The sequence below is a fragment of the Aplidium turbinatum genome, chromosome 4 (assembly GCF_918807975.1).
Source record: "Aplidium turbinatum chromosome 4, kaAplTurb1.1, whole genome shotgun sequence".
Taxonomy (NCBI): domain Eukaryota; kingdom Metazoa; phylum Chordata; class Ascidiacea; order Aplousobranchia; family Polyclinidae; genus Aplidium; species Aplidium turbinatum.
Window position 1 is genome coordinate 36,312,742 of NC_137475.1, and position 27,632 is coordinate 36,340,373.

The following is a 27,632-nucleotide window of genomic DNA, read 5'->3' on the forward strand; positions in this document are numbered from 1 at the left end:
ATGGTTCTCTGTGTAGGTACACAAATCTATTATCCCTTTGTAAAGCTAACCTTATTATTAGTGTTATTTTCTTAGTTGTGGGCACTGCAACCGCACCACCTTTCAATCGGAACACAAAATATGTTTCTGCTGAAAGGCATTTTTGAACGATTTTTTCGGTGAAATACGCAAAAACTTTTGCGGAGCTATGAATATTACCCACATTCGAAAGGTTATTCCCGGAGTTCGCTAAACGAATAGGCTTTTAACGTGGCAAAGGTTTACTGGACTTTTTGAAAGAACATATGTGGGAACACATATGGCAAAAAATATTCTAAACTAAAACAAGAAAGAATAGTGAGACTTGGATTAGGAATGCTTCGTTAACTTGACATATTTAATTTTGTATTTTTGAATTATCCGGAAATTGAGGATTTGGTATCGGCAGGCAATCGCGTTGCAATCGGCTTAGAATCGTGCACGTAGGAGCGACGTTAAGTTTTGTATTTTTTTTTATGATAATTTATCTTCTGAGTTTTATCAACGCATAAGGATCTGCATTATTGATCACCTGCCCCCAAAGAAATTGGATCTTTAATGCGAATGATAGAAACTACTGGTCCGCACTCAGAGCAAGTTTCCATTAAGGCTGCTTGTTTGTCCTTTACGACGATAGCCTAATTGTGTTAAAAGAACTAGTTGATTCAATTAATCCCATCTAAATTTATTTACGTTTATTTGATGCAAACAAAAAAGGTTTTGAAATTCACCGAAAACTCAAACTTGGGCACATGCTTCAACCGTTTGCTTTTGCTCCTTTCACGTCCGAACTACGGGTGTTGTTACAACATTGCATTGTAACTTAAGCTAACAAGATGATGTTTTTGCTTTTAAAAGAATAACTTCTCTCCTCTCCTATCTAGTTTGGTTTTATTAAAACGTAGACAAAAATGTGTGTTTGTGTTTAGGCATATGTGGCAATGTGGCACACTTATGTACGTAGGTTGGAACGCAGGCTAGTTGATGTTTTTACTTTCCTATGCAAAAAATGTACAAACAATTTTTACTTGTTTGGTTCTGGTCCTTTTTTTTGTTGTTGATTTTTTCTGCTTTCAAATGCCTATAAGGTATAGTTAGTTAGTTAGTTACCCTTCAGCAAGAAAGGACAGTGGGATCAGGAAGTCACCATAGAAAAATCCTTCAGCTAACACTAAACATTGAATTTGTGTTTGGAAAAAGAAAGAGTTTTTCTTAAGGAAACATTCGTTCTGTGAATGATACTTGCTTTTTAATCCTTTGCATTTTCTGGTTGTTTAATCTTTAGTTTGTGAACTTTATTGTTTGTGCAGAGCCGACCACCTTTCAGTCGAACAAATCACCAACAAAAAGCAGAGCGGTAGATCAGCTTCTCCCAATTCAATGATGGATATAGAACACAGGAGGCGTTATACAGTCATCGGTGGTTCCACTGTCGATCAAGTCTGGTGAGTAAACTCTAAAGAGAGTTGCCATTCCAGCTACGGAATGGCCCGATTCGGTGAGTCCGATTCGGTGAGTCTGATTCGGCAAGTCCGATCCCTATTCGGTGATTTTTTAATTTTTTTTTTAAATTATCGGGTACCGTAGCCTAATTATCATTGCCGTTTTAGGGTTAGAGGTTAGAGTTAGGGGTTAGAAGTTAGGAACTCACCGAATCGGACTCACCGAATAGTAGCAGACCCTCCCAGCTAATACCTCGTTTTTCATACAAAAATTTAACGTTAAACGTACTGATGCTAAGTTGACGCTCTGTTTGTATCCAACTCAATTTCCTTTGGTGCCATTTTTTTTTAAAGGAACAAGGATTTCACATTTACAAGACTTTATTTCTTTGATGACCAAAAAAAACTTATATCTTCTTTTTGCACACAAATAAATGGCTAACGTAAAGTTAGTAGCATTGTACTAAATGAGCAAACTGCATGTACCCAGAGAACAAATCGGTCGTTTTTTTCATTGAACAGACGTTGAACTATTTCTGAATCGTCTGCAGACTACACTACCCAGACAATAAATCTGTCGTTTTTTACATGGATTTAACGTCTACAGACGTTAAATCAATGAAAAACGACTGATTGTTTGGGTAGTGTCGTTCACATCTGTAGTAGCCTAAACGTCGCAGGTGTGAAAGTGAGTTTTGTCTCGCGAAAGATAAAAATAGTTGGGACTTTGTTTCGTTGTGAAGCATAAAGTTGGGACGTTGCCTCAACGTAAGTTTGGCACTTCAAGCATCCGTTTTAACTTCAGTGGAAAAAAAGTGATAGTATTCCAGCACGATAAAATATAAAGAAATACGCTTTCTATTTTTTTTGCAACCTAAATCCTACCACGACTTTATTCAGTGTGACAATGTTTTTGGAGGTGTAGATGTCTGGTAGAATTACAGTCAAATGTAAATGAATATGCAGCAAGTTTTCCAGGTACCATTGCAGTAAACTCCAGAGATTTAAGTTTTAAGCAAGTTTTCCAGGTACCATTGCAGTAAACTCCAGAGATTTAAGTTTTTGTCACGCCAGAAATCAATAGAAGGATCTAGTTTTTGTAGGGAATGAGTTGTTTTGGAGATTGACGTTACGTAATAAGCTGGACTGAATCTAGAACCTGGGTTGTTTTGCGCTTTAAAAACATGTTTTAGTTTTTGTAAAACAAAGCACGGTGTTGTTTCAGCGATAATATTTTCAACAAAATGTGCAGTAAAACGTTATTTTTTTATACGCAAACTTGCAGCTACAGCAGAAAACCATGGCATTGTGTTGGAGGAAGAATCCTACCTTACAGTCTTTTGCAGTCTTTCAAAGTTGCAAATTTCCGAAATGCTACCAACGTGGCGGAGAAAAATTTGTTAACCTTATCAATGGTGGCTTGACTCGTTGTCGTACTTTCTAACCTGCAGAAAATATGAACTTTCTTGGCGCCATTTTACGTTAATAATCAAGCCAGACAGGAAAGTCTGTCATTTTTGCATTGATTTAACGTCTGCAGTTAATTTAACTTGCAAATTTGTAGTATCTTGACAGACGTTGTCGCTACATTTGTCTGCAGACAGGACCAGCTCCACAATCATATTATCAACACGTTAAACCTGTATCAACTCGTACGAATATACCAAGCTGGGGAAAAACGATGGATTATTATTATTGTCGTCGTACTTGTGTCCAAGCTATGCGGATCTACTCCCTGAGCGACTGAAAGGCTTCGTCTGAATTGGTGTCTGCTAAACATCGTTTAATGTCCAAGAGACATCACAAAAAATATACAGACATTTAGACGCCCACACGTCTAAAACCCATTCGGTTGTAGGACCCAGGTCCATAACAAGTTACAAGAGAAGTTTCAACCCAGCCAGAAACTTGGTCCTTTTTTACAGCGATCCAATATCGACAAACATTGAATATTAATGTAAAATTGACTGATTTTTCGCCTGAGGTAGGAGGATCACTGCGTTGGCTTACGAAGCCAGGGAAACAGAACTGTGTTAAAAATACGAAAGTTTAGGTTTTTGACCCACCTTGTTCTTCTGTGCACATGCGCTTACAATATTGACACATCTGCACTCACTTCATGGTAAGAATATTAACAACCAGTTTGTTTTCCAATGCCAACAATGGCTGCCGGTTGGTTTTCACGTTTATTAAACCTTTGTATACAGTAAAGTCAATATTCCTTTGCTTGTTAATCTTAGCTAATGCCATAGGAAGCGCTCTGACGCGCATTTTTCCCATCAGGGTGAAATCATCACATTTGAACACGTTCTATATGTTTCTCTACAATACAAGCAACTGTAATTGCATTGCATAGACTTGCGAAGGAGGTTTGATCGTATAGTCTGGCTCAGATTAAGTCCTGAAATTAAAAAGTTTACTTTAAGAGATATAGAAAGATTGCAGGTTTTTCTTGTTAGAAAATATTGGTAGAAGTTCCCAGACAGCTAAATCCGTCATTTTTATATTGATTTAACGTCTGCAGACGTTGACTTAATGTAAAATGACGGATTTTGCTGTTTGGATTGAGTCAGTCAGTGATTCAGATTTAGGTTCTTGTATTCTTGTAAGTTAGTGATTTTTGATTTAAATCTGTGGTATGCCGTTTCCAGGTATGAAGACTTTTTAGCTGAAGTGAACAAGTGCAATTTCTCCTCATCCAGCGGCTGCCCATCTCAAGACAAGATTTCATCGAACGAAGAAGTGTTCAGCAACACACCTCCCTCGAAATATACTTCCGTTGCCAGTCTCTACCAGAAACATCAACGCAACTTTGTGTAAGTGTTTCATCAGCATCATTTTCAGCCTATGTTAGCCCACTGCATAGCGAAAGCCTTCCTTTTTCTTACCAATCCAATCAATGTAAGTGTTTACAGTATATATTTTCTGGACTTTTTACTCACATCACATCATTACCTTTGTTTGCCACCTTTTTGTAGGCAACATGATCTCTGCCGGATTTCACGATTTGTTTTTCAAACTCAGTCTACACATGCCGGACTTTAAGCGCAGAAGAGATTTTGCCCTTTCATGAGACCAACATTAGTCATTTTTTTATAACTTGGTTCGGTGACCCTTTCAGCTGTTACGATTTACAGCCAGCAAGCATTTTTAGTTCAACTTTGAGGTGCCTTTAGCTTATATCAGCGACTTTGCTCAGGCAAAATCAACAAAGAAGCAAGAATGTTGGTCGACCCGTGTCGATGCCTCCGGATTATTACTGCCCAGTCAAACGTGTCGTCGATCAACCTGCCCACCGTCCTCTGACGTCACACTACTCATCACGCAGTGACGCAGCATCTCGCTACTGCCAGGCTCAACAAGCTGCCACTGTAGACAACAGACTTCAAGACAGAAATAACAAGTACGTTGTCGCAACATTGGTTCTGCTTTAAGTGAGTGTGGCAATCTTGGGGTAAGATTTGTATGCGCATTGGAAGGTTACTTGTTTAGCGCTGCATTGAATTTCAGGAATTTGCAAATTTGATACGTGTACTGTATAACACTGATGTTTCAGTTATGGCAGAAATTCATCACTTGAAATGAAACAGTTTCCTTGCAATAATGAAAAAAAAAGTCTTTAACTTCACTCCAACAATTAAACTAAAAATCGAGCTGAAGTAATCAATAGCTTGAAGGTTAGAGTTTTTATAGTAATGATAATGATTTCATTATTTTGTTTAGACGACTTTTTAATCTCTCTATGCTTGGCACTCAGCAAAGCATTAGATTCAGTGTAATAATGTATTTGGATGCGCCTCTTTAAGACTGCGCTAACGCTGCCGAGTGCACGATGCGCATAACTGCGATGGATACTGCCCTATATAAGAACACACACATTACTATTATATCATAACTCTGTACGATTTACCGTCAAAGTTTCGTTTCTGTTTGCAGAGGTGTGTCATCTTCAGGCTACTACGTCACCCAGCAACAACTGCTTCGTCAACGCCAAGAATCGTACAAGCGAGAAATAAACCGTTCAAGATACAACAGTAACAACAACAACAGTAACAACAGCATTCGTGAAAAAAATTCTGATAGAGGAGCCAATTCTGCCTCTTCTTCTTCGTCTCAAACCTCCAAAAATCCTCCTAAACCACCACCACGCTCTTCTTCAATCACAAAGCTCAGTCACCGACTTTCTTCAGAAATACGAGAAAGAATCGACCACTCCCGTCAATCGTCTCTCCCCGTTGAAAGCAACCGCGACATGGGGGAGGAAAGAGCGTAAGCGGCTTTGTTCTATTCACGTTTTCTATCATGATCAATTTGCAACAAGTTCTTTAATTTTTGAGCTTGAGCTTAGTAATTGCTTTTCACACTCATGGGTGGAGCATGATACATGATGTCAACAAAATCCACAGCTTTCCTGTTTTTTTTTTTTTTTATGATCATTATTATATAATATGGCGAGATGACATAGAAGAAAAGATTGGCATCACCTGGATGAGAACAGCAAAAGACAGAACGGTGTGAAAACATATGTGGAGGCCATTTGCCAGCAATGGCATGACCGGCTGATGATGATGATGATTATATAATATTAGTTTATAACTTACTGAAGTAGTAATTTATTTGCAAACAGTTTTCCTTAGCACGAGGCGCTTAATCATACTTTACTTTCGTCGTTCAATGACTATAATTACATTGCAACAACGTCATATTTTCGAATGCATTTTGTTTCAGGTCAAATTCCCTGTCTCTTCAAAAGCCATCCATACCTCGTAAGCCCAGCCACATCCGTCCCGTTTTTTCAAATTCGTATTCCGCTGTTAAAACGGACAAGAAAGCGAAAAGCGAGAGCACTCCCCATCTGAGCAACCGTCGTCAGTCTTTGGAAATCGAGCAGTTGGGTTCCCGGCAACTTTCCGCTTCAGAAAACAGGTTGAAATACTCTCCTACGCCCAACAGCGTTGAAACTTCCCCTCAATATTTAAACGTCCAAACTGCTGTCGTGGCAACCGTTGTCAGCACGAAAAGTTTTCCTACAAAGAACACGGACACTCAAACACAGGTGCAACGGCCTATTCCTAAACCGAGAAGAAACAGAAACACACCTCAAGAAGTGAAAACTCAAGGTAGAACGTGTTGTTGCCCATCCAGCAAATCAGTCGTTTTATATTGATTCAACGTCTGCAGACGTAAAATGAGTAATTTGCTGACTGGGTATTTGTGGTTTATTTCAATGACTTTTCCATGGACTAACGCTCTTGGCTTTCTGAAAGTTCTCTTGAAAGTTGCAGGGTTGCACTAGTCTATTTGTCTGTCGGGAAGAATACATACAATTAAGAACAATATTATTTCGATTTTGCATCCGAGTTATTATCCAAGAGTACAAGAACACTGAAAACGAAAACAAAGTAAATTTGTTGCAGACATTTAAGGCTGCGTTGTGTGTTTCTGTTGTTTTTTTTGCAATCTTGTTGCGTTGTAAAGACATCAGCTTTCCTTCATGTTTAGATGAATTTTCATTAAGAGGACGATCCAACTCTCAGGGTGTCCTTCTGGCCGTCGGGAACCATCCGATTCCTTCCGAGCGTCTTCGCAGAAAAAGCGCCGGTCACGTGACCCAAAAAACCAAAATCGAGACCATTCTGGACTCACTGAAAGACGAGGAGCAGGTAGCATCCGGTTTGTAGTGACAGCTATCTGCTAGTGGAAAGATGCGTAGGTTTATGCCACAAATACCGTGTTTTGAAAAGTAAAATGAATATTTTTCTTATTTGTGTAACATTTTGTTTAATAAAACTTCATTTTTCATTCTTTTACGTGTACATCTGCCATTATACTGCTGCTCACATCCGTCGTCCACATTCACTCAATTTAAACACCAACGATAGCAAATTTAACATCTTACGTCATTTTTTTCAACTAACGTCATCATTTCATCATCACACAGAATGGCAGCGAGCAGCAAGGCAACCAGTCGCCATCTTGGAGATCGCTGACGTCACGACACTCTCCGTCCCGAGGTTCTTACAACGCCGCTATAAACAGTAAGCTTGCAACAAAGTGGCTTTGTCTGCAATCGAGACTTTTAACATCTTCTGCATTCGATCCTTTGCTCGTGCCATCGATGATATTCCATTCGCTTGGTGGAGCTATTAAACTAACCTGATGCTCCTCTACTTGTGATCAGAATTAAAAAAGTCCGTTTCGAAAATCATTCTAAGCAGAAAATAAAACGAGAACTATGGAAAAACCGACGATGGTGTTCGCCCTAATGTGACTGATAGCTCTTCTTTTGTTCAGCATGTTGTGAAAGCAACAACTACCTTTTAGCATGATCTAATTGACTAACATCCCTCTTTCAGCTTTATCATTGTAATTTTTTAGGAAATTAACCTCTGTGTATCATTGTTTATGAAAACAAATTAAGTTTTTATGTACTATGTAGTTTTAAAAATACCCAGCAACGGTGTGGCACCAAAAAGCGAAGAAACATTTTTAATAACGTAAGCCATACAGCAAAAATGTGTGCAGACTTTGCAGACGTTGAATCCATGTAAAAATGATAAACTTTGCTGTCTGGGAGCAGTATGGCCTATGAGTGGCTTGTTCGTGGTGTTTGATCAAATACTTTTTGACTCATTTGCTTGCACATACATCGGGGCAGTTTTACGTTGATTCATTTCACCATTTTCCTTGTATGGAGAAAATTTGTGTTGGTTCTACGTCACTAATTCTAGAACTGCTTGTAACTTGGTCATTTTCTTCCGTTCAAACCTTAAAACTCGTAGATTATTCGCTTCAGTAGAGCTATCTTAGTTTTAACCGATAACATCGTAGCTTCTTTTGCATGTTTTTATATTCACCAGTGAGCTACAAGTAAGTTACAGGTTAGTTTTTTCGACTTGATATTACCAGCTAACAGCATTGTTTATAACAGCATTTTGATTTCAAAAAGCTTAAAAATGCATCACGTTTTTGCAATCGTTGCTTGCAACTATCAAAGTTATGAAAAACTTCATGAGTCAGTTAGGCAGTGATCGACATCTGAGTTCAAAATTGTGTCTTAGCCAAAATCTTTTGACATTTCAGACGCCGAAGCGAGGTGTAGGATGTATTCAAAATCTTCTTTGGCCCCTGAGCGTGTGCCTCAGCTGAACGACAGGTAAGGTCGATTATCTTGTCATTTTTTGTTGTAAACACAGCTGTGTGGTTAACTAATAACTATGGACTATGGAACATATTCAAAGGCAATTTAACACACCCCAGCCAATAACAGCTGTTATATTTCCATCGTTTCAACGTTTATTGCCGTTCAGTTTCCTATTACTGTGGCGATTGATTGCATACTGCATTCGTGCATAGATCACGTTCAGTATTTTATGAGAACAAGTTGGTTAATGGATGACGCTTTCGTCGATGCACTACAGAACTTTTGATATCTACGTTGCCTGGAATTTACTTTTATGACAACTGTTTGCTGTGACGTCATCGAATCGTTTTTTTTTTTCATGCAAAGTTGGATACTTTGAGTACATATTTGTCTTCTACGAAAGTTATTTATTAACCGTGTCTCTCGACTTACTAAGCGGAGAAGGGAAAGATATGCTAGGTACGCTTAACTGGAGACAAGGGATAGTTAAGTCAGGTGAATTGAATCTCTCAGGTAAAGTGTATTTGTTACGTCTCTAGCCATTGCAAAGCAGAAGTGTTTCATTATTAGCAATGATGTCATTTTGTTAAAGAAAGATTATAACGGATGGTTGATTAAAGAGGTTTAGGCTTGATTATTTTTAATTAAAATATGCAAGCAGGTGATACAAGAGCATAGTCTACAGAAAATTAGTGCGTCAAAAGCTCGACTTCGCAGTTAAAAAATAAAAATGTAGTAACGGTGACGACGACCAGACAAACACAAGTAGAGGTTCTTTGTGGTAGTTGATGACAAGTATGGCTTTCGCACATGCACATGACCGATTGCATGTCCACCACTGTAAGATCGAAACTTGCGGCTTTTATGGAGTTGATTGCGTTGCAGCTTTCACGTTCTTGTCTGTCTTGACCCTCTTGCTAGGGCGCCTTCTCATTAGGCACTGCTCTCCTCCACCGAAAGAATGTAGGCGTAGAGTTTTCTTTGTGTTCCATCGTCCAGAGGCCAGAAGTTATTAGAAGAGCATGCATGGCTTTCAGACTGAATTTATCTGTGCACTATGTTGAGGCGTCTCATTAAATCGGTCCAGACAGCAAATCAGTCGTTTTCCACATTGATTCAACATCTGCGGACGTTGAATCAATGTACAAAACGACTGATTTGCTGTCTGGAAGGAGTGAGCAAGATGCTACAACCTGGACAGTCTGGTCAGTGTCTGGTTTTGTGGAAAAGACGTTATCGCATTTGTTGTATTGCAAGTAGTTATTGTATCTGAAGCAAGTATAACTCCTGGTAGAAGAACTTCAGAGTTTAACGTTTCTCAATAAAACGCAATAGACTGCAACTCCAACCTGAAGTGCATGTGAGTGATGGCCCGTTTTACTTCCTCCCCAAGAAAATTGATGAATTTAAACTTGAGATGGCAGCTTTTTATGTGGATCAACTTTTTCTGGCCTTTGTATTGTAGTACCATAGCTTCTATTCTTACCATATCACTTCTGCGTCATACCTACTTGTACCATTGTACCATTTTTTCATTGTGAGCTGATAACTGTGTGTAAATTTTTCCAGTTGAAACCTTTGTGAAAATGTCGATTTTATTGGGCCAATTACACGTCGAAGAACCTTGATATGCACTTTATGGTGAAATTTTAAATATGAAACCGAAGACGTACTTCACGTAAGCTATTGTTTCAGTTTGGAGAAAATGCTGATATTTTCAGAACACGAAAAGACAAACGTTTCTTTGGCTTGACGCGCACTAAGACCTATCATTGTTTCGAGAACCTTTCATTGAATTAAAGTGGGTCCGACACGTAGTTTAAACCATCAATCAGTACACAGGTTGGGCTGAATAATAACACAGTCGCTCTTTGAATAGTTTGACGAACAGTGACAGTAGGTTGTTGGTAACAGCATTTTTTGGTAGTTTTAGTATCAACAAGCGAGCACAGGAAAATTATAGTGCCATGGTATCCAGATTCCATCTATTGCGCTTGGTCTTAAGAGTAAACGAGCACTCTTAGTATATTTCATGCATGTTGTCGCTGAGTTTGATGTTTTGAGAAAGTCTTTGTGAATTTGAATGATTGAGTTAGATTAACAAATAAGGTCAACTATGTAGGAGAGCTGTTGAATCTCATTGCGTGGCATAATATGTGTGGAGTAGAAGAAGTTTGTTTGAGGTAATGAAGAGCCGTTTTAATTTGTCTTATAGATTTTGGGTAGCACTAGCACTGCCCATCCTTGCTGCAAGGTGCTATGTGCTGTGTACGCGTTGAAATCGTGAACTAACGAACACCTATTTACCATCGGTTGTTTCATGTCTTGTGGCATCAGCATAGATGAATAAAATGCAATCTTTTAGTTTCGGTTATTTCTCAATGCTCTGGTGTGGTTGTTTTTGAAGACGAGTTCGCTTGAATACGTATATTTTTTCAATTTTTATGACACAAGTCCTTGCTCAAGACAGAAATTTGTGCAAACTCCGCTGCCCTTCTGGAACAGCGTGTATCCTTATTTGGAAATCCACGTGAACGCAGTAAGCGTTTTCCGAGAGCGGACAGGCTTTTGTGTTGGTGCCAAGATTTGTCCGACGTTTATGCCTAGTTGAACCATAGGCATACGAAGCCGAGCAACGTGATCAAGTTTAACATATTCAAGTTTATTATATTTACATAAACATAAAACTACGCAACAAATTAAGTATCGAACGTTTTCGACATCACAAGATGTCCTCTTCAGGAATAATATACATACAAATTAACTACATCTGAAAAAAATACAATGGTTAACTAAATCTATAAACAGAAAAAGACAAAAACTGCACAGTACTTCTGACTAGCTCAAACTCAACGATATAAGCTCCACGAGAATCAAAGGTAACTGCATCAAACGGTGTTAAACAGATCACATGATATGGTAGAAAGGCAAGGTGCGAAAAAACTAATTTTAAAATACAGAGAGCAAGAAAGACGAGCCGCAAGCATACAATTGTCTGTTCAAAAGTGGATTGTGACGTTTTATGTACAAGGCTTCCAAGATCTTAGTTTGATACTCAGACCTGCCTCTAGACTTTATGCCTAGTTTTAATACTTTCCTGTGACTCAGTTTTTATGTACGACTTCCTTTATCATTGCTGATTATCAATTAAATTGTTACGTTTTTTAAAATTTGTAGTTACTTTTAAGTCTGCGTACCAATCATTTATTTCATAAGACTTTAAATGTCCAAATTCTTTCCAATTTGTTGTACGCTGGTTTCATGACAAAATTCGATGACCATGTATAGACCGCTAAAGCGGCTATGCGATGTTTTGTCTCATTTTTCTAAAAATTTGGAAAGTTTTAATGTCAAAGGTTGTGTATTGGTTGGTCTCCCACATAACCTGCTGGGTTTTTGACCGGATGGCTCGTCACGGTTCTTTGACGTTGATATAGGAATCGTTGTAGCGAAACGAAACAAATTCAAATTGTGTGATGAATAAACTTTAGAAGATCGTTTGGTTTGTTCGTTTCTCCATTCTCCTAAAACAGACTTTTAAAATATTCTTATGTAATGTGGCTTCATAGTTCATCTCCACTTTGTAAAGTTGCTTTCTTTGTAGTCTCATTGTCTTGGTCAACTAATTATTTGTCACTGAACCATAATATTGGCCATTTTTATGTGTTTGACAGCCAAGTGTCGCAAGAGTTGGTAACAACAGCCCTAGGTTGGGCTCATCAGCATTGCACTATCAGTTTTTGCCTCAGAAGTCTCGACCACTACGATATTGGTCAATATGTAATTAAAGTTGAATCCAACGCTGCTGCTGTTCAAGTTCAGTGCACGTCGATATTTACACAAAGCAGAAAAAGTCTTTCACCGCAAAACCAATCTGCATATTTCTCATTTTTCACGTAAGGAATAACCGTTTTTACATCTATTCAATATCGTCTGACGATACGGAAATCTGCGAAGGATTGTTTTCACAAGCCCTCAGGCGAAGATATTGTCGACAAAATTTGTATCCATTGTAGCTCAGGTTACGCTTGACAAATCTTCAACTGCAGCGTCTGGTGTTGAGTCGTTCAAGTGGAGAAAAGTGTTTTCGTGCTTCAAATCTGATGGTTCGAAATCCAGGAATAAGCTTGTAAATCGGCTTTGCCATTCAGTGTTCTTTGATAGCAAATGACTCAAGATTGTTGTTAAATAAGTCTCTGGAGTTTTTGTGTTTAGAGAAGATATCTGGTGTAGTTTTTATGAGTTTATTCAAGTTAAAAGGCAGAAATCTAGCGGTCGTTTGCATTTAATTATGTTCTGTAGTTGGGTCCCAGACTGGCGTGACAAGCTATGAATGAATGTTTTGTTGTACCTTGTATTGTTGGTGACGTTTTGAAGCTTAATGTTCATTGTGGTGGTGGTAGCCAAGCAAGACCATTGCAGCCCAGAGCTTTTCAGTCCAGGTATATATACTGTAATTCTTCTGCACTGTATTTAAAAAAGGCTCTTTCCAAGTTGCAAAGAAAAAATGCTTCAAAAAAGGCAGCTCTTTGTAGTTTATCTCATCATACAACAGTGGCTTGGCGATATTGATATGCGCACACAATGGGCTCTCTCATTAAGCCACGTTATGCTGTCCTTGCAAACCTGATTTGAAATTTCCTTCTTCAGAATGATAAACGGCCTTTTTTTTGTGGTTTTGCGTTAAAGAACATTGATTAGACGCAAGTATACAGCCGACGACGGTCAGAAAATACGTGCTCATGTGATTTATTCTTAGAAATTGCGGATTGTTGATGGTTTGCGTTTTCATAATTGCAACAAACTAGACATGTATCCGATCTAAGTGCTTGCAACTTTAACGGAACTCGAATTGGCGGATGACGCTGTTGTGTATTTGACTAAACACTGTCCTTGCTGTTTCCTAAATTTTTGTTTTATTGAGAGAGATTTTCCAACCTTTGCAATGTCTTTTCATGGCAAGTAAGTGATTGTTTTTTAAGCGCAATATCCTTGCAAGACAAGTTAACTGTGTTTTGTGTAGTCGATTTTCAATTAGAGTTGCCATTTATTTAAGTTGAGTCACGCCAGTTTTACAAGTGAGTTTCGTGGTAATAGTATTCTATTAGCAATACAATAAAATGCCAGACGAATAAGTTATCTATTGTTTGAAGTCGCTGGTTTGCATTTACTTTGTGTTTGCAATTTTAATCAAAATTTTACTCGTTGTCGTCGTTCGTATGAAGCAGAAAGTTTGTGGTCAGCCGAAAGGAAGGACTTGAAGCCAACTTTTCGTCAGATCGTCAAGTGTACTGAGACCCGTTATTCCGTTGAGAGGGTATAGATGGGACACCAAAGATGATGTGGTTGGCTGTTTGCTCCGTCGCACTGCACTGACACATTAAAATTTTACTGAGTTACGATAAATCTAACGAAAACAGCAAAGTTAAACACTGTGCAGTGTAGTAGATGATGCAAACGCTTCTTGCTATCTAAATACTGGACCAGTTTCAGCGTTTGGTTTTACAGCAAAAGAAAAAATTCAGCACCCAGGTAGTATCTAAGTAGGTCAGGTTTGATTCAAAAGTTGCCGTGCGTGAGAATGCAGTATCCCACCCTGGTACTTTAGCTTGCCAAAAGTTCACCTTGGCTCGCAGTTTAACGACCAGTTTTTGCATGCACATTGCGTACGAACGAATTTAAGAGAGTTGTTGCACAAGAATATCGACTTCTGGTGATGTTTTTGGGGTTGAAATGAGTTGTGCGAAGAGTTGTTCTTCTATAGAACAGTGACGTCAACGTTTTTGAATTAACAGAACGTTGTGCCGGTCGCCTGATCAACAACATTGCAAGAAAATGCTTGGCATAAATTTGAGAAGCCATGCAAGGCATTACAACTGCCGTTTGTTGTTGTGTGCAATTTAAGGAAAGTAATAGTCCACCTTAACACGTTCTGTAGTGACATTAAAGAATAGATCAATTATGAGATTGAGATTGTGACACGATGAGTTGAAGATATTGAGCAAACATTGCACGTAATTTATCGTATTTCATTATTCAATTCTTTTGACCGTATATCAAGCGATTGGGTTTTATATGTACAGTACACTATCTTACTTTTCAATAATTGCGTTCATCTGGTCCCTCTTTAACAATTTGAACATTTGAATAAATTAACATTTTATTAATGGAAACACTCTTGTTGTAGTGTAGTGAAAACAAAGGTGTGTTTTCTTTCACCGCGTCATTTCTGGTCTCCCACTGGTTGCTTGAAAGTAGCCAGCAAACCGGTTCTTGTTCTTCTTTCATTCATTTAACGTCTGCATACGTTGAATCAATGTGAAAAAGGATCTTTTCTGACTGGAAAGAGCAAGAGTATTTCTGAATGTTGTGACAATGTTTGCTACAACATCAGAACGAAGCTAGCGAGGAAGGTTTACAAGCTATGCATTCATGACTGTGTGCTTTGCAAGCTGGTTTTGTTTTTATGAAAAATTTATATTTGAGGATGATGTGTTTCTGGCCAAATGTGCACGAAACCGCAACAAAGCCATTTATGCGTGAATGGATGAGTGGTTCACATTTGCTTCTCGTATCTACACAGTTTTCTGATCACGATTTAGATATATATGTGAGAAAGAACCAGAATATATGTGAAGCAAATGAGTATGCAGTGCTACCACCGTCTAAATACAGACCAGAAGAACTCAAATAGCTTCTCATATTTGCCAGGAGTTTTCATTAGACAATTGAATTTAAACCACGACGTTGGTCACGAACCTAATTTGCTCTTTTTTATTTTTCAGTTATGAATTTAAAGTCATAGCAGGAGTTCCTGTTCGATTAAGAAAGGTAAGTTTTGCATGGCGTTGGCCCTGTGGAGTTAGAAGATTTCTTAAGAAAATTTTTCAAAAGTATTATCATCCAGATAACAAAATCCATCATTTTTACATTGATTCAACGTCTGCAGACGTTGAATCAATGTAAAAATGACGGATTTTGCTGTCTGGGCAAGCTCATATTGTTGTTATTGGCCGGAGAGTTTATTTTAGTTTTCTCAAGGGCGTCGTCGCCACTTAGACACAGAGGGGGCTCCGATATTTAACGACCAAAGTTCAACTGTTTTCGCGAAAGCAGCCTACGCAGTACGCAATGACATGTTGCGAGCAAACCCTGCTGTTCGCAAGTTGCTTGCATTTCTCAGCCTTGTTACGCAAAAAACGCAAACAAAAACCATTGCGCAGAAAAGTAAAACAGGGTTAAAATTAATACAGTGGTTTAATATTTCTAATCGTCTCCATAGAGCAGACACGAATCCGTGATATGGCACATCGTGCCAATCTGCATGCTTTCCAGCCAGAAAATCAGTCCTTTATTACATTGCGTTGAATCAATGTAAAAAATGACTGATTAGTGATTTGCTGATTGGGTTGTCTTTCTCCTGACTTTACCCAGAGTTTTGTGTGACGTAAGCGATATAATGACGATGGGTTTGAGTTGAGCAAGAGGGCTGCTGTTTTTTTGCTATGTTTCAATGGTTTTCAACATTTTTGTAGTCAAAAAGTCTGTGAAAGACGTACCAATGCTCCCCACCCCTAAGCTTTTAAGAGTACTCTTAAAGTGATTGTTTCACAACACCACTCTAACAATACCAGCTTTTAGTGCGTAAATTTGGTACTTTATTAACATCAATGCATTCGTGCATCCCTGGTTCAATTAATACAAAATCACTTTGGAAAGACGACTGCTTAACCGAGTGGTGAGAGCTCTGGCACGACCTTCAAAAAGGTGCCGGTTCGACACCGCTTGAGAGCATGCGGCTGTGTCTTTGGCAGGACACTTGAATATGCCTAAAGGTGGACACGACGATTAGCTTCCTCGCCTTTCCTTCCTCATTTAATCTAAATCTTCAACTACTGGGCATGTGTCTGGATACGAAGACTTTGGAAACATTTTCGTAAAATTTGTTAGGCTATCGTTATTGTTTTGATTAAACAATGCCAGTAGCCGACGATACGTAATATGCTTTTTTTTACCAACAACGCCAGTGTTTAGTTGCTGACAGATTCAATTTTTAAACCATTTTTCCCTTTGTCTTTCAGAGCATATCAAGGTTAGCTAGCAATAAACTAAAGGTAAGAGATTTGCTTGGATAAGATATAATAGTTAGTTTCATTCACGCTTTGTTAGTACATCAATAAAATTACACATTTTTAATTTTGTGGAAACAGTGCCTGCTATAAGTAGAATCACATGTTTTTTGTACTTTTGCTTCGCTGTGTTGATGGCATAAGTGTTTTATTGTTTTTGCTGTTTTGTTGATATTTGGTCAACCAACAGCACTAGAGTCTTATCTTTTGTGATTGCCTTGAGCCAGTGGGTTTATCTAATCTAACCGGTTAATGGCATGGTGCGATATTTAATCTTAGCCTACTTTGTCTAAATTGTGAACGTGAACCGCTAACGTCGTGGACTTAATCTCATACAGATTATTATCGGCTTGAGTGGATTGCTCTGGCTGCTTCTTTAATAAATTATTACCTTGGCAGACAACACCTGAAAAAGGCAAGGCAAGCCAATCCTCAAGTACAACAGGTTAGAGTGATTTTACTGTAGTAGAAATTAGTCTGTTTCTCACTGTAGCTTTGACTATTAGATTAGTTCTACAGGTGTAATAGATTCGGTGCAAAATCTATGTCTTGAGAACGAACCTCTTTTTCTGTAACTACATGAAACTGAGTCAGAGTTGTTTGCATACAAATTTAAAAGAGGAAGCAATGAGAAAACGAGGGATGTTTTTTTCCGTTCTAGCCGGGATGAAGAGGGAGAGGAGAGTTTCATGTCGTGACCTCGGATCCGGGGACTGCCAGGGGTGGTTGTGGAAGAAGAAAAGCGGGGTGGACACATCCAGTGGTGGCCCCCTGACAATAAAGTGGGCCAAGTGCTGGGTGGTGATCAAAAACAGAGCGATATACTGTTACCGTAGCAACAGCGTCGACGACGATCAACGTGCGGAATGTTACATTAGTCTGCCTGGATATAAGGTACTGCTGCTATCCCAGCTTGCAAAATTGGTCTTTTTTAAATGGACTTAATCTTTGCAGACGTAAAATCAATTCAAAAACGAGTAATTTTGCTTGCTAAAACAATACGTGGTTAGATTTTTACGATTTTTTTTTGTATTTTTATTCTGTGTATAATATTAAATTAACATCAATAATGAAACGCCACATTGACGTGATATCCTTTTGCTTATTCTGTATTTTTTGCTAAAAGTGAAGTTGTATTGAATATTTTTCGGTTATATTCTGTTAGCAGCCATTAAATAATGCGAGTAGTAACATACCGTGCTGTAGAAGTAGATGGTTTAACAACTTTGAAGTACGTAACAGATTTTAATTTCAATGTAATTAGTTGAATCTACAATTATGTTAGTATGCTCTTGTGCTTTGTTTCGCATCATGTTTCATAATATTGTTTGTCATGAAGCTACCAGTAATTCACATTATACTTTACACTTTGCGGAAATGAGTCATGTACATAGCACATAGTGGAGGCATTGCACAAAAAGTATGTTTGGCTTCAATTAACTGCTGCTGGCAATATGTGCTTCGGAAGCTTTTCGTGTTTACCGTCTTGAAATCAATGTAAAACAATGTCGTTTCAATTCCATTTTTACCACTTACCGCAGCGTCACCTTCAAACGCGTGGAGCCTAATTTCGCCCGAAGCATTGGCATAGTTTGAGTTAGTCATGTGTGGTTGCTGGGTTGCCAGCAGCTGCACGGCCATCATACCTTGAAGCTTGAAAGTGTATCTAATGCTAAGACCTTTATATTAATGTCGATTCAACGTGTCTAGACGTTGAAACGATGTAAAACGCTTGTGTTGAATGAGATTTACCAGCTTCTAATCCTGGTTGACCAATGCTACGGAAAGAATAAGGTTGTCATTGTACTATTCTCCATTGTGATTGTGTAGGAGTACGGTACTTCAGAACTTTGCCATTTTAGCCTTAATAGGCCAGCTGTCTTGTTACGTGAATGGTTAATTGTAGCTTGTCGTCAGGGAAACTAAAATTATTTTGTGTTAAAACATAGTGACCTTGTTTTGTTAAAAAAAAAACATCAAAATGTAGCAAAAGAAAAAACGCCACCTCAAATGCTTGCATCTGATTAAGCCTCTACTCGCTAGTCTAATCCACGCCTGACACAGCCCATGAAGCACATAGGCAGCGTATTGGATGCCGTTGGTTTATTGTCAGCTACCAGTTCGGTCACAATGAGATTCATTTCAAAAATAATCAGCTATGCATAATTTAACTTGCGACGTAACACCAACAGCTGTGAACTGCGAAATTTGCACTTCCTGTCCACAAACATTCAATGAATTCAATTCAATTCAATATGAATAAGTCTTGCTTGATTGTTTATGACACGAAGTGTAATTTATGGATAGATTATATTTTCATGTTTTAACCCAACTTTGTATGGGTGTTCTGTCAATGTAAGCTGGTAAAATGCCATGGTTTGTGGCGTATTAGAGTGGAGTAATTTCGGTCTGGGCTTAACTGTAGAATGTGAATGACCCATGTAGTTGACGATGTAAGTGACAAAACGCAGCACAATTATTTTAAACGTTATCAATTTTATATATGAAAAACGAAAACAAGAAAGACCTGGTTGTGTGACTTCTTCGTCTTTGCGTCCACTATTGGTTTAGTCTTTTTATGCATCATTTTTAAATTATGATTCAAAGTCAGAATGATATTTTAATCTACCATCAGTGGATATGTCTCAATTACGATGATTTTCTATATCTATGCAGGTTGCTCCAGCCCCGGAATGCAAGAGAAAATTTGCTTTCCACATCAGTCACGTGAAGAGGAAAACTTTCTTCTTCGCTGCTGAGAGGCAGATGGACATGTCGCGGTGGATGAACAAGATGGGCTTAGCCGCTATTGAATACAAATATGAGACACCTGAAGAAAATGGAGAGAAAATAAAAGGTCTGCACATTCAGCTATTTCGAAAAAAGTTCTCGACTCTCAGTCAAAGGTTGTCGAAATGTGAAATGTAGGCAAGACTACAGCGACCCACAGCATAGTTATTTTCTTATAATTGCTTATAATTATCATACAAAACACAACGTATTCGCTATAATTGTTTTCATTGGGGCGTGTTTTCACCTGCTAACCTTTATTTCACAACTAGGAAAGGGTTTTAGATTGTCATTCGTGTTCAAAAAGTTAGATCATGTTCGACTGTGCAAAAGTGTATAGCAAGCAACATTGTATAACATAGCAATATGTTTGACCAACTGAATTAAACACAATTTCCTTTTTTGGTCTACAGATGAAGATTATTACAGCGAAAGTGACGAAGAACGTGTTTCCCCTAAAAAATCTACCAAATCAACTGCTGATTGCGACGTAATAAACGTGGACAAGAAATCACGTAACCCTACTCGGCCTCACACGGTCACTTCTGTACCCGCCTCACAACCCAACGGTGACGTCAGAACTCGTTGTAAATCGGATTATGTCCAAAGCAAAAGAGCGTCCAAACAAAGCGAGTCTTCCACGTTGTCCGAGAGCGTGATCAACGAGGAGGACACTCTTAGTTCTCTTCCTCCTTCTCCAAGAAAGGCCGTTGTAAAGTCCGAACAACGGCGCCATCGCGGAAACCTTTACCGACGAATGGGCACGTCAGATATGTCAAGAAGTTTAGACTCCCTGATGAAAGCGAAAGAAATTCTGGAAGTTGGAGATTCAAAGGCAGCAAGGTACAAGAAAGCAAGAGACATGGCCGCCGAAAAGGTACGACATAGCAGACAAAAAATCATAGTTATTCATTAATGCAAGAAATTTATTCTCACACGAGTCAGTTCAATCATATACAGTATAGCTAAATATCGATTTCGATCAGCTAGAAGCTAGATCGAAATCGATATTTAGCTATATATGATTGAACTGACTCGTGTGAGAATAAATTTCTTTGCATTACAAGACATGTAACCGAGTCGTTCATATCAAGCATTGTTGTGGGTTTGACACCTGTCAGAATATACTTCAATTTCTTGATAGTTATTCATTATTATTATTGATTGATCATTTGGAATTCTTTAGAAGTTAACCTGAAAAAGCAGAGAATCAAAATTTTCATTTGTTTTTTTTCTGTCGCACGGAACTGTTAGTAAACTATTTTCTCGACAACTATTCTTCTAAACTTCGTTTATTTTCGATTGAGCTTATTCACAATTACAGTGCCTGAGAACATTGCCGCAAGCGGTTTTGTGTGGGATGAAACCATGGATCACACCTCCGCTTGTGGGAGCCAATCACACATCGTCAGCAATAGACCTTTTCATTATATCTAAAGCCTTCTTACTCATTATGTATTGCATAGACTATTTATCTTGTTTCTTAAGCTCAAAAAAATGTTTCTTCACGACTGCGTCACAAAGCTTAGCATCTCCTATTAAGTTCCAATAGCTGGACAAACTTCACATATATTTGCATAGGCTTAGTTAACATTATTCAGTGTCTGATATCGATGTAGAGTCTAATGTGAGATTTTCATTGAAAAATTAGTTGAAAGTTAAATGGGAAATTAACCGCACAAGCTCACTGACACTTTGGCATGTATCTTCAGGCTGAGATATTGAAGAAGCGGCAAATGTCTCTCACCTCTCCGACCATCACGATTGACCTTTTCAACGAAACAAACCCCGGTTCCATGAACAAAAGCGTGTCTCTGTCAGCTTTCCACTTTGGTGATGCCTTCGATCAACAAAGGTAAGGGAACTTATGTTTTCTTTTTATTGCTTTTTGTGCTTATTATTTTAATTTTTCATCGCTTTTGACTCTACTCTTTGCGTTTTACGCGTGGTTGAGAATCAGTCATGCATAGAAGTTTCAGACAATTTACCTTTCATCATCGATAGGCCAGACAAAACTAACGTTATACAGTTGAGAAAAGCGTACGCATAAGATCTCATTTGGTCGATTGAATTCAGTAAGTTCATTGCCAGCAGCGTAGTGTTTAAATAGAAGGAGGTCTTGTTCTCCAACTCTTCAAGTGTATGCGTATGGAAGGAGGCAGCTGTGTTCTAAAGCTTTTCATGTCACACTTAGAGTTTTGTGCAAAAGGAAGACTTCACCATATGGTAACACCTTATCGCTTGCAAAGATTGAAAAACATGCAGTTTTTTACAGTTATTGCTTACGGCAAGAAATGAGCACGATGTGATATTATTGACAGTTTTCCTGGTACAGCACTGAAGTTACTACAGTATTTTTATCAATCTTGTATGCATCGTTTGAAATCTTGTCATGTTTTTCATGCCCGTAAATCAGTTTGTTGAATGCAGCTTAGGTAGCAGGTTGTGTCATTCAGAACGTAAGTGTATTATGACAGATTATATCAGGTGATAAGTGAAATTAGTTTTTGTTCTTTCAGTGGTGAGTTAAGGCTATAATTTCACTACGATTGACTTGAGATGCAAGATTTACCAAGGACAAGCTGTTTCTGTGAGCAGGAAATTTCAAGGTTGTTTTATTAACCTAAGATGTTAATGCAAAGAAATTTATTTTCACACGAGTCAGTTCAATCATATATGTGAAAAGTGAAAATACAATAGCATCAATTCACAGCCGATGCTGACGTTCACATACGATACACGGACAGTCGGACACCAGACCCGTTTTTCATTACTTGATACGTAACAGCTTAGAACAGCAAAGAATACAAGAATCCCGGTAAAGAATCAAGATGAATGTTGTCATAGCAAGGTTAGCATTAGCCAGACATGGTTCTTTTGAATACATTGTAATCGTTAAGTGTTTGTAAATATATTTTATGTCACGTTGCAGTATCCATGACTGCTGGTCGACTGGGCTAAGAGTGGTCAAGGTTGTCAACCTCTCTGTCCATCTTCATTGAAGCATGTCATTAAGTGTCTTGTCAAGAATACTGACGCCTGCCTTTGACGGGTATCGAACCGACGCTCTTTGGGCTGTCAGTCAAACGCTCTTACCACACGGCCACGCTGGCAATGTCATTTCGGAAGAAAATTGTAAACCTCTACAATACGTTTTATGTAACATCTCACCTGAAGTTTACTGCTGTGAATCACTGTTGTTCAAAAGATTGCTTTTTTCAGCTTAAACGCAACGTCCTCCACTTCTGGACCACAACGTGTGCATTCCCTATCCTCGCCCGCCCTTTCGCCTGTCGACTTCCAAGCCGTAAGTACTTGGTTACTACTTATGTCAGTACGAAACAAAACAGTTGCAAAGAGACGATTTTATGCCACTGGAATGCGTGGCACGTGTCTTCGCAATTCGATACCTTGCGCAATAAGTCGTAATTTGACCGCACTATTCATGCACAAAGCGAAGTGTTTCTGTTATTGTAAACAGACTTCATCAAACGGATTTTTATCTAAATAAAAGTTGTCAAACCGTACGGTAATTTCTCTAATTGGTGGTGCCGGCCACTTGATCACATAACCAACGGAATTTCCAGCTAACTCGGTGGCATGATAGTTGGCATCAGGTATATGAACCATTTCCGTATCCAGGAAGCTATTAATGAAGGACATTTTTCTCACCATACCAGTTAGGAATGATTTTTTTTTAAACTTTTTACCAACGTACAGCATCACGTGTAGAATCCCTTTGTGCGACTGAAATCAGTCCCATTGGCTAAGTTGAAAACTCTTCAGAACGAGAAAACTCTTCAGAACTCTTCAGAAAGAGAAAACTCTTCAGAACAAACATTTACATTATTGTAAAAATCACAGCTGGAAATTACACGTTATAAGTTTGTCATGCTGGTACAAACAACTTCTATACTTGCAGCGCCAGTTTCAATTCGTGGATCACTATTCATTCACTTCCATTTCTCCTCTCGGTCACTGTGTAAATCATTTCTCTCCACAGACTTTCCCATTATTTGGGTTGTTTGAAAACCGTGCTATACTTTGCCATACTGTGTTTGCTTCATCTTTTCTTCTCTTTGATTTTGTTTGCTTTGAAATACCCTTGGGCGAACTCTTGCGCCGGCGTCATTCAGCAGCGGCTCAGGTTGAACCAGTTGAGAACATTTTCCACCTACGCTGCGATGAAGCTGGTCATGTGTGGAGAAAGGTTGTTGCTTCGTGAACATCGCTACAAATACTTTGTGACATCATAGTTTCAGAGCATTGTTAGTTTTGCGACGGTAAACATCAAGAAAGGAACGTTAATTATACAAAGATTGTGAAACCGATTCCCTAGCCGCGTACTAGCTTCACTACCTGAATTTTCATGCAGTGTAATCGCAAAAGGAACTTGTCAATGTCTAACAGGGTAACCTGTTTTCAGGCGCAAACGTTCAACGCTTTATTGGCAACTGTTACACCCTACTAGTCTAACCCAGCTGGGAAACTCCGTGTGAAAAAGGATGGGTTGTGCCAGCTGGTAACCCAATAGCTATTTAGTTCTATGCTTTTAACCAGTTTCTTCTTTTCATAGTTGAATACCTCACGCCGTGATGTAGCGGGAAGACCAAAAGTGAACTTCGACGCCTCTTTTTCAAATTCTTCCAACAGTAAGTTAAGACTTTGTGTTTAAGTTGTTAAGATTCCAGTAGTTTTGACCTAGGCAGTAAGTCGTTTCAACGTCTATCATCGTTGAAAAGATGTGATGAGGACACATTTTTGCTGGCTGGGTACGCTTCCACTACGTCACGTACTCGCCCAGCAACAATGATTTTTTTACCCATGAGATCCCTACACTAAAAGCAATAACAAAAATTAAGTTTATGGACGAAGTATCTGATTTGTCATGCAACCTTTGTTAACTGAAGATCAAACTTGTAAAGTTATTCTGGCTTAGGCGAATATTGGAATTTTCAAGTCGAGAAAGTTTAGCCTGTTTCATAGACAATCTTATGTACACTTTACCCTGACAAAATTCCTCGCAGCAACCAACAGTGAGCTGTTCTTTCAAGTTCGTTTATTTTTAGATGTAATTCTCCATTTTGTTCACTTGTTTCTTTTGCGTTTTTTTTTTTTTATAAAGAAAGTTGTTAAATCTTGACCGACTGGTTGTAAAGATATGAATTTATTGTATGGTTCTAGCTTCAATGATCTACTTCTGTTCCTACTAAGCCATCGCGGTCAAGCAGTGCCTGTGACAACAATCTTTTTGTTTGCTCACACAAAAACATCTCTTTGTTTAACTTGAGATAGCCAAGCAAGCGTCACATATTTTTGAGTACTTCAACAAACCTTTGCTTCACAGCGTCTCCATCCCACCAAGAAAACTCTTCAAAATCGACTCCCAAAGACAAAGCCGAGCAGCTCAAAGCTGAGTTGTCCAAAGAGGACCCCCTGGATGACATGTGCAAGTCCTTGAAACAATCCGAGATCGACATCCGGGGTATTAGCAGACGCACAACTCTGCGTCGTAAGATGACCATTTTGTCACGTGATCCTCAAATCAACGAAAGGATGCTGAGAAAGCGAGCCTTGGAGAGAGAGCTGAAGGTAAGGTGCATGATTTGTTAAAACGAAGTATTTAATAAAAATTTGAAGTTGACCTTTTTTCCCTTTACCAGTATTTTGGGACACTAGTCTCTCTTAGTTCGGGATTGGAAACCCAATCACTTCAATCCCATTTTCACGACAAAGCTTACTTTGTGTAAGTCGTGCCATGTTTTTAAAAGAAAGACGAACCTTTCATGCTTTTTTTGCTTCAATGAGCTTGCTGATATATCTTTCATGCTTTCTTTCATTTAAGTAAGCGTGCTGATTATAACCTCACACGCTAAAATCAATCTAAAACTCACTGAAAACTAGATTTGACTTCCAAGTCGCCTGTTGTCCCACAGTGGGTAACAAGGTTTGTAAGTTGTTAAAGTCTTTACATTGGCTATAACTTCATTTGTTATTTTTCAGGCTAAGGAACTTGAACTTGCTTATTTCGATAAGCTGCTGTCGAAAGAAAACTTCACACACAATGGTCTTCACGCTTGGATTAATCAGCATCCTTCACTGGTAGCCGAGCTTGGGACTATAAGACGCATTTCGAAGAAACAGCGCCATCCATTACCTGAAGTGTCTGGTGAAAATAACTCGCTAGATGGCGATAAGCCATCGATATCTTCTGAAGAAGACGACACCACCAGCGGTAGCACGAGTGACAGCGAAAGAGACTCTCGGTTGATGGAAGATAGTTTTGATAAGAATAAGAATAACAGTAACAATCATCTGTCTCGTCCGATAAGTCGCGGGAGGCCGCGTTCTGGTGCATTTAGCGAAAAGGATCTCAATATTGCAGCAACTCACAAGTCTAATTCTCTCGGCAGAGATGGTTCACCTTCAGCCAACAAAACTGGAAATTCTATCCCACATTCCAGGCGAAGAAAAATCCTCCCGAAGCGTCAAGTGGCCGCAAGGACTTCATACGATAAACCTTATTTGGAAACGGACTTGTAGGGTTGGCTAACTTTCTACTCATGCTTTTTGTGATATCTCATAAGTCGTGTCACCAACTACTGTCCAGACCCAGACAGAAAAATTCGCCATTTTTACATTGATTCAGCGTCTGCAGACCTTAAATCAACGTGAAAATGACAGATTTTGCTGTTTTTGAGGCTATAATCACTTTTTTTTTTTATCAGCTAATTTGTCACAATTTCTCGTCAGGTGTATGTGTGCCCAAAGGAAAGCTAATTAGTGTTGTATCCGATGAGTTAAGGAAACCGAAACTTACAGTGACATCGCGGTAGAAAGACATTGTTTGTTTTCTTTTAGGCTGCATTTTTACGATCATGTTTTTTTTTTGGTATCTTAATTCTTAATTTTATCCGCTTCTTCTTACATAGTTTTATAATCTTGTTATAGTTTTTGAAGGAGCTCGTGAGTTTTTATCCCACTGCTTGTCAAGATAATTTTATTGTACGGCTTGTTTTATCTTCAGAGGCTTCATTTGCTTTTGTTTTGTCAAAACTGTCACAGTGTGAAATAGAAAACAACGACTAAAACAGAAACAGTTTATTTTAATTCTCACTGCCATCCTCAATGTCGAAAGATTGGAAATCAATTTTTGAGACTGGTTCATTAAATTGCTGAGCTTGACATTTTTTTGCGTTCAATTTTGCAAAAAAATTGTTTTTCAGCTGATAAAGTATTCTTGTTCTTTATCAAATTTTAAACGAAGTCGTGACACAAGTATCTATGGACGTTCAAAAGAAGCCGAATCATTCAAACTAGCCTAAAAAATCCGTTGCCAAATATGCAGGGAAAGTAGAAAGCCAAATATATTGGCAATGACGGAAGCTCTTGTAGAAAGGTGTCGTTGTTTTTGTTTTTTGGACATTTTCGTTTTCTACACCTACAATTAGTTGGAAATTGGCCTTGCGCCTGTAAACCAACAATATTTTCTTTGACCAAATCACAAATTCTGATAGAAGCAGCCAAACCAGGACGTCACATAAATATGCAGTTAGTGATACGTTGTTATGTGCAATTTGATTTGATAGATTGTGTCGCTATCAACTGCTCTCATGCAATGTTTTGTCGAAATAAACGTTTGGTGCGTTTATCACCAAACCAGGAAGGTGCTAGGTGTGCGAGCTAATGGTGGATCGAAATTAAAAGTTGCCTAGCAGGTAGAAGCGATAAAACGCAAGCGTTATAACTTGATGCCGAAACGGGATATACTTAGCTTAAAATTTACCACACTTGTAACAACATTTTGGAATAGTTTAACAAACACCGATAAAGAAATTGTTGAAACGTGCACTTGCTTCCTTGTTTTTCGGTTTCAGTTTGAATTTTCTTATCAGTGACCATGTTCTTCTTCTCTCGTTTGACTTGTAGTAGCTTAGATTGGCAATGCCTCATCGTGCAGCCATGATACGGTAGTTGGGTCCAGTTTTCGAATACCAATGATTCCACTTGGGGGTCGTAAGATGGAGCATTCGTGAAGTATGTGTTGCATTGTTTGTTCTACCACTCCGCAGACACATATCGGCGTATTATGCAACCCCCACCTAAACA

The 27,632-nt window shown here is 38.6% G+C and overlaps 1 protein-coding gene across 1 annotated transcript in view; it reads left to right on the plus strand.

Moving 5' to 3' along the window:
- Window positions 1–27,189, plus strand: part of LOC145769364 (uncharacterized) — a 46,009-nt gene extending 18,820 nt beyond the window's left edge. The window contains exons 11-29 of the mRNA XM_082580978.1: window positions 1,329–1,463; window positions 4,112–4,276; window positions 4,660–4,863; window positions 5,397–5,729; window positions 6,189–6,580; window positions 6,963–7,123; window positions 7,402–7,498; window positions 8,544–8,616; window positions 15,390–15,435; window positions 16,686–16,718; window positions 17,133–17,178; window positions 17,395–17,627; window positions 19,410–19,590; window positions 19,937–20,400; window positions 21,236–21,378; window positions 22,746–22,830; window positions 24,100–24,175; window positions 24,871–25,115; window positions 25,527–27,189. Of these exons, the coding sequence (XP_082437104.1) occupies window positions 1,329–1,463; window positions 4,112–4,276; window positions 4,660–4,863; window positions 5,397–5,729; window positions 6,189–6,580; window positions 6,963–7,123; window positions 7,402–7,498; window positions 8,544–8,616; window positions 15,390–15,435; window positions 16,686–16,718; window positions 17,133–17,178; window positions 17,395–17,627; window positions 19,410–19,590; window positions 19,937–20,400; window positions 21,236–21,378; window positions 22,746–22,830; window positions 24,100–24,175; window positions 24,871–25,115; window positions 25,527–26,066 (3,652 nt within the window). The 3' untranslated portion in view covers window positions 26,067–27,189. The remainder of the gene's footprint in view (window positions 1–1,328; window positions 1,464–4,111; window positions 4,277–4,659; window positions 4,864–5,396; window positions 5,730–6,188; window positions 6,581–6,962; window positions 7,124–7,401; window positions 7,499–8,543; window positions 8,617–15,389; window positions 15,436–16,685; window positions 16,719–17,132; window positions 17,179–17,394; window positions 17,628–19,409; window positions 19,591–19,936; window positions 20,401–21,235; window positions 21,379–22,745; window positions 22,831–24,099; window positions 24,176–24,870; window positions 25,116–25,526) is intronic.
- Window positions 27,190–27,632: the final 443 nt, after the last annotated feature.